The sequence below is a fragment of the Branchiostoma floridae genome, chromosome 6, assembly GCF_000003815.2.
Source record: "Branchiostoma floridae strain S238N-H82 chromosome 6, Bfl_VNyyK, whole genome shotgun sequence".
In the NCBI taxonomy this organism is placed as follows: domain Eukaryota; kingdom Metazoa; phylum Chordata; class Leptocardii; order Amphioxiformes; family Branchiostomatidae; genus Branchiostoma; species Branchiostoma floridae.
The window spans coordinates 10,989,086-10,995,816 of NC_049984.1; the positions used below are offsets into that span (position 1 = coordinate 10,989,086).

At 40.6% G+C, this 6,731-nt stretch overlaps 1 protein-coding gene across 1 annotated transcript in view; it reads right to left on the reverse strand.

The window, feature by feature from the left end:
• Positions 1 to 6,057: 6,057 nt before the first annotated feature.
• Positions 6,058 to 6,731, reverse strand: part of LOC118418089 (monoglyceride lipase-like) — a 4,773-nt gene continuing 4,099 nt past the window's right edge. The window contains 1 exon segment of the mRNA XM_035823918.1: positions 6,058 to 6,223. Within this exon segment, the coding sequence (XP_035679811.1) occupies positions 6,104 to 6,223 (120 nt within the window). The 3' untranslated portion in view covers positions 6,058 to 6,103.

Consider the following 6,731-nt stretch of genomic DNA (forward strand, 5'->3'; position numbering starts at 1 on the left):
AGCGACTCGCACTCACCCGAGATATACTGTCTCAAGAATCTTTCGATTTCGCACAATGAAATCTCCAGTTTAAAACCCGCATGTTTTCAACAGTTAAAGAACCTTCAGTTTCTGAATCTACGGAGCAACTTATTGCACGAATTACAAAGTCACTGGTTCATTGGATTAGATAAACTTGAAGTACTGTATTTAAGTGAAAATGAATTAGAGACCATTCCACCCAATGTATTTGAATTCTTGTGGCAATTAAAGTTTCTGGACTTAAGAAACAACGACTTGAAGTGTTTACACAAGGAATCATTCTGGTCTCCAGACAGTCTTGTAAGTGTCGAGCTGAGCGGAAACAGGCTTGCTGTTTTCGAATCAAATATTGCCCATAATATGACATGGGGCGTTACGGTGATAACTTGTAGCTTATTCGCAAAACAGTGGATACAGTTGCACGTCGACGGCATAGCGTTACATTTCAATTATGACGCCCTTGACGAAGCATTCACTATAGATTGGTTTAAGATACAGGGCGTTCCGAACACTGCCGAACCCTGTGATCATTTTTCTGAAAACAAAAATCGGATAGGTAACCGTCTTTCCGGCACCTTTTCCCATTCATTTGTTGTCATAGTAAAACGAACAAAGACAGAAGACATAATGCTATTAGACGAGTCTGTAGCAAGCGATTGTTCAGAAGCGTGGTCAGAACCCAGCGGTATAAGTTTTGGCTTAAAGGGTGAGTCTAGTTTGCGACTCGTCAGCGTAGAAACGAGTGGTAATCATTCTGCATCTAGAGCAAAGGGTTTTGGCGTTGTGGTGAACAGGCAGAAGAAACTAACAAGTGACCATCAAATCGCAAATTCAGATAACGGCAGAGACCAGTCTTGGGAAAAAGTAGCCTGTATCGGTGTCTCATTTGACGGCAAAGAAGCCAGGTTGAAAAGCGGGCCCACAAGGAGAATGGGGCGTGCAGATGGCGCAAAATGTTTGGCAGGGCGAGCTGTCTCGAACGAAGACAAAATGATAGAAAGAAACGCAGCGTTAATGAATGTAACAGCGAGAGGTCCTAGTACCACGGGAGAGGGGACTGACAGATCTGAAGATCAAATCATGTTCCCTCCGTCAAACGGAAATCTGAACGTACAAACACAGACTAACACAACAGCCGGGGTGGTACAGACTCGCGGCACGGATTTGACTATCCCTCTTGTAGTGACCTCTGTGGTGGCAAGCCTCTCCATTGTGATAGGTTGTCATGTTTTGTCTTGTTTTCTCAAGAGCCGCAGAAATGACCAAAATCTGGGACACCACAGACAAAATCTCCCCTTTTCGAGTCATGCCTTGAAGGTTAATCCACTATACGTACGATCGGGGGCACAGGGGTCCTCCCAGCCAGGGCACATGCAGGGTGATCAAACAGACGACAGCACATACAATGCCATAAATGAAGACGAAGTGTACGATCCTTCGGGACACTACTACAGCGAAATAAAGGATCAGGATGTAGGCGGCAGAACCACACAAACATTAGGCAGTGAACAGCAAAACGACAACACATACAATGACATAAATGAAGACGAAGTGTACGATCCTTCAGGCCATTACTACAGTGAAATAAAGGACGAAGATATCAACAATGAAGGTAGGTCTGTGTTAAGGTCGGAAGGTCCACACGAATTTGATGGAATCGAGGAGGAACATATGGAACTCGATGGCGACGATTCTTTGTCTCCCTACATGTACGCTGAACAAGACTCACAAAGCGAGAACTCTGATGACTGCGGCTCACTGGCTTCTTATGTTGTACAAAGCTCACATGAAATCTTCGAGGGCAAGGACGACGACTCGTCGTCTTTCTGTGCCAGTGAAGTAGGGTTGTCCATTACTGACAATGTAGGCGCTCACGCTTTACTTTATAAGGTGGATACGGGGACGGTAGCTTCTGTAAACTGTGCATTAGAGAGATCTTCTGTAACAAAATCCGCCGATCGAGAGCAGACGACTTATGGTGTAAGTGACTGTACGGATGCATCTAACCTCACATACATCTGTACACCTGAAACAGCGGGTAATCTCACAAGTGTAAATATGAAAGAATGTGTAAGAGAACACTCCGAGAATATTTTTGAAACCAGCGAGCTCGAGAAAGAAGCGGTAGAAGTAGATCCCAACTTGGGTGAATTAGGATGTAGGACTGACACTCAAGTTGGACTTAAGTCCTAAAGTAAGATGGACTTATCGACAATGCTTTATTTTAGCAGAACTTGTCCTATTCTATGTCGTAGAGTTATGCTCATATACTACCATTGTGTGGCATTGTCGCAGGACACGTGTAATCGTATGTCACTATGTTTATAGATGTCGGACGTACCCTCAGGTGGGACTTTAATTAGCGCAAGGTGGAATTATTGGTAAAATCTACCACCTTTTTCTGAAGCATATTTCGTATGAATTTATTGTTAGAATTGACGACGATTTTTAAGCAGAAACTGTTACTTGTCCTATCTTATGTTGTAGAGTTATGCTCAGAATACCATTGTCACAGTACGCGTGTAATGGTATGTCACTGTTCTTATAGATGTTGGACTTACCCCAGGAGGGACTTTAATTAGCGCAAGGTGAAATTATTGTTAAAATCTACGACCTTTTCTGAAGCATATTTCGTACTTTTGGAAGTTGTAGACATAGAATAGTACTTATACGACCATTATATTGTCACAGGGGACGTTAATGGCAGATGTCACAGTGTTTATAGATGCCTGACTTACCCCCAGCGTGACTTACGTTATAGCGCAAGGTGGACTTGTTGGTAAATTGACGACGTTTTTAAGCAGAAGCATCAAAGCCTATTTTATGTAGTGATGTTCCTAAAATACCATTGTCACGGTACACGAGCAGAATTTTGCCAATGTGTTTATAGATGTTGGACTAATCCTCAAACGGGACTTATGTTCTAGTACATTGATATGGCATGGCGTTTATAGATGATCAATAAATTTACTTGAGAGGCCAGAAAGCTTCGTCTTACAGTACTGTTATCCTGTCTTTCCCTTTAGTATTTGCATTCGGATATCCTTTTGAGCACTTACTTGTCCCACTTGCAATACAGTATACATAATTCAAGCTTTACAGTATTCCATTACGTAGAAAGCGGAGACGGCCTATATTTAGAGGTCTATAGACAGGAAATGAAGTATGTAAGACTGGTTCGCACGACATAACTGCAGCAACAGTGCAGTCTAATTTATATTTCTAAAAGTACAGACCGTCGGTAAAAAAAAGGACCAACATGTTTTCAAACTAACCTTCCCTAAGCATTCAGTTGTTGGGAATCACTGTGCCTGTGTTACAGTGTCTCATCAAATTTTGTTAAGAAAAAACACGGTTTACCATAAAACTTTTTATTGGCAAACCTTTAATATTGCAGAGAGTATACAGAGAGAGCATATGTCCATAATCCATTTACGCGAAACCATTTACGCGAAACTCGATGAACATTGTCGATAAAGAATTTACTGAAATACTGTGTTTTCAGTATGCGAGACGTAACCATATGTTTGTTCTGCTCTCTATAAAGGAAAAATGTCCCATTGATCAGTTGTTATCTAAAATGAGATTTTCATTGTAATAATATTTCTGCAACAGGAAGTATGAGACGTAGTTGCAACGTTTTAGACTTCAACAAACATAGGGAGTTATTGGGTTGGGTTGAAAGGAAAAGTATCGTCAAACGGACTTTTCGGCCCAACGCAAAGCCACAATTGGGATGTTCAATGTTTACAATAAAATTGTGAAACTGAGTTTTTGGCCCCACGCAAAGCCACAATTCAGAAGGGCCATGTTTACAATTGTGTGCAATAAAATTGTCTACATAGCAGGTGAAACCTGTCGAAATGTGATCGTAGATACAATGTAGATAATAACCGTGTAAAAATATGAATAACTTACAAATTGTTCATGCCCCACTTTTCCTATTGTAACATTTCAATGTTCTTATTGAAAAATGTTCCATAATGTACTGTTAACATTTTAGCTTTCAATAAACATGAAGGAGTATTGAGTTGAAAGGAAACTTATCGTCAAAGTCAAACAAAAAGCTACAATCAGGATGCCCCATTTTGTGAAATAAAATTGTCTATAGGCAGTCTGTGGCACATGTTGAAAACGTGGTCGCAGATACAGTACAGCCGTATATAAATATGGATAACTTGCAAATTATTCACGTCCTACTTTTCCCATTATAACATTCCAATGTTCCTATTGAAAAAAAATGGACTGTTGTAACATTTCAGATTTCAATAGATATGGAGGAGTGTTGAGTTGGAAGGATAACCTTTACAGTCAAACGAAAAGCTACAATCATGATTTTCCATGTTTACTTTATTGTGTGCAATAAAATTGTCGATGAAGCAGCACATAGACACATGTTGAAAACGTGATCGCAGATAGATCACAACAGTGTAAATATTGATAAGTTGCAAATTATTCATGTCCTGCTTTTCCAATTGTAACATTTCAATTTTCCCATTGAAAAATATTCCAAATGTACTGTTGTAACATTTTAGATTTCAATAAATTTGATGGAGTGTTGAGTTTAAAGGAAACTTATCGTCAAAATCAAACAAAAAACTACAATCGGAATGTTCCATGTTTAATTAAATTGTGTGAAATAGAATTGTCTATATAGCAGTCCGAGACACATTTGTAAAACATGATCGCAGATAGATCACAACCGTGTAAATGTAGATAACTTTCAAATCATTCATGTCCTACTTTTCCTATTGTAACATTTCAATTTTCCTATTGAAAAAAATGTTCCAAAATGTACTGTTGTAATATCTTATATTTCAGTAAACATGGAGGGGAGTTGAGTTGGACACTTATCGTCAGAATTACATCTACGGTCAATCGAAAAGCTACAATAAGGATGATCCATGTTTTTCCACATTGTGTGAAGTAAAATTGTCTATCGGGCAGTCTGTGGTACGCGTGAGAAACGTGATTGCAGATAGATCACAATCCTGTAAATATCGATAACTTGCAAATTACTCATGTCCTACTTTACCTATTCTCAAAATTACTATTGAAAAACGTTCCAAAATACTGTTGTACCTTTTTATATTTCTATAAACACGGAAAAGTGTTAAGTTGAAAGGAAACGTATCGTCCAAGTCAAACAAAAACTACAATAAGGATGTCCCATGTTTTACTACATTGTGTGAAATAGAATTGTCCATCTAGCAGCCCGAGACACATGTTGAAAACGTGATCGCATATAGATCAGAACGGCATAAATATAAATAACTTGCAAATTATTCATGTCCTACTTTTCCTATTGCAAAATTTCAATTTTCCTATTGAAGAATGTTCCAAATGTTCTGTTTAGTCAACCTTTTAGCTTTCACTAAACATGGAGGGGAGCGGAGGTGGACACTTATCGCAAAATTACTTTTACAGTCAATGGACAAGCTACTATAAGGATGATCCATGTTTTTTTTCACATTGTGTGGAATAAAATTGTCTGTCGAGCAGTCTGTGGTACGCGTGGAAAACGTGATCGTAGATCGCTACGGCCCCCTTTCCACTTGACGGCGCTCTCACCGCGCTCTCGCTGCGATGGAAAATTGGCCAGAGCGCCGTGAGAGCGCCGCGACGCCAGAAAAACTGCTCAAGTGGAATCTCTCCGGCAACCCCAGCGCGCTCTTCCCAATTTGAGGTCGCAGAGAGAGCGCCGTCCTAGTGGAAAGGGGGTATACCGTAGAGTAAATATTCATAACATGGAAATTACTCATGTCCCCTCAAACGTTGCTACGCTTCCTGTTAAACATATATCCTAAAACAGGCAACTACAATCCTACAATGTACGCCAAGCTTTTATTTTTTAGGTGAAATGACGTGAAAATCAGGTACAGGCATATTACTAGTATTCAGAGAATAAGATTCACTTGTTTCTTCATAAGGTACGATTCATTGTGATGAATAAACAAACTCCTTGAGCTTTGCTCCAGACTCTCTTATAACAGAGGAAGAATTGGTCATTCAGTCATTGTGATGTTACGAGTTAAAGCTTAAAAGTTCGCCAGCAATAGTAGCGAGGTTCGTATACATTTTCCTACGTAGCCCTTTTGTCTGGATCCACCCTGGCCAGGTACCAGTCCAGTATATCTTCTTTGACCTTTTCCACATCTTCGGGCGTCTCCATTAACAGGACATGGCGGCAGTTCGGGTAGATCTGCAGAGAAAACAGTCAGCGATAGTTCATGTTTTGGTAATATTGCCAATGCTAATAACATGTAGTGCTTTCCCATGCCATGCACAGGACTGTGCTATATTACACCGGCTTTTGAATTGCCAGTGATCCCACCACTGCCACTATTGTTACTGGGATAGATGGACGGACTGTATTCAATGAGATCAGGACGATTCGGGCCCAACCCGGCACAATCAAACACCCTGTTCAACTCGGCCCAATACACAGCCTGTCACAGGTCAATTCAAGCAGGGTTAGGGTTAGGGTTAGGGTTAGGGTTAGGGTTAGGGTTAGGCTTGGGGTTGGGGTTGACCAGGGTTGTTGGTCGAGTCTGTCTGACAAGCCATGGACCGAATTGGTAAAGGATCGAAGCGTCCGACATCCAAATCTAGAGCAGTCTCTATTCTATGTCCTTGCTATCACCCCGCTCACATTAGGCGAAAATCGATCGGACGAAGAGGCTGCCAGCTCTAAATTACCAGGAGGCATG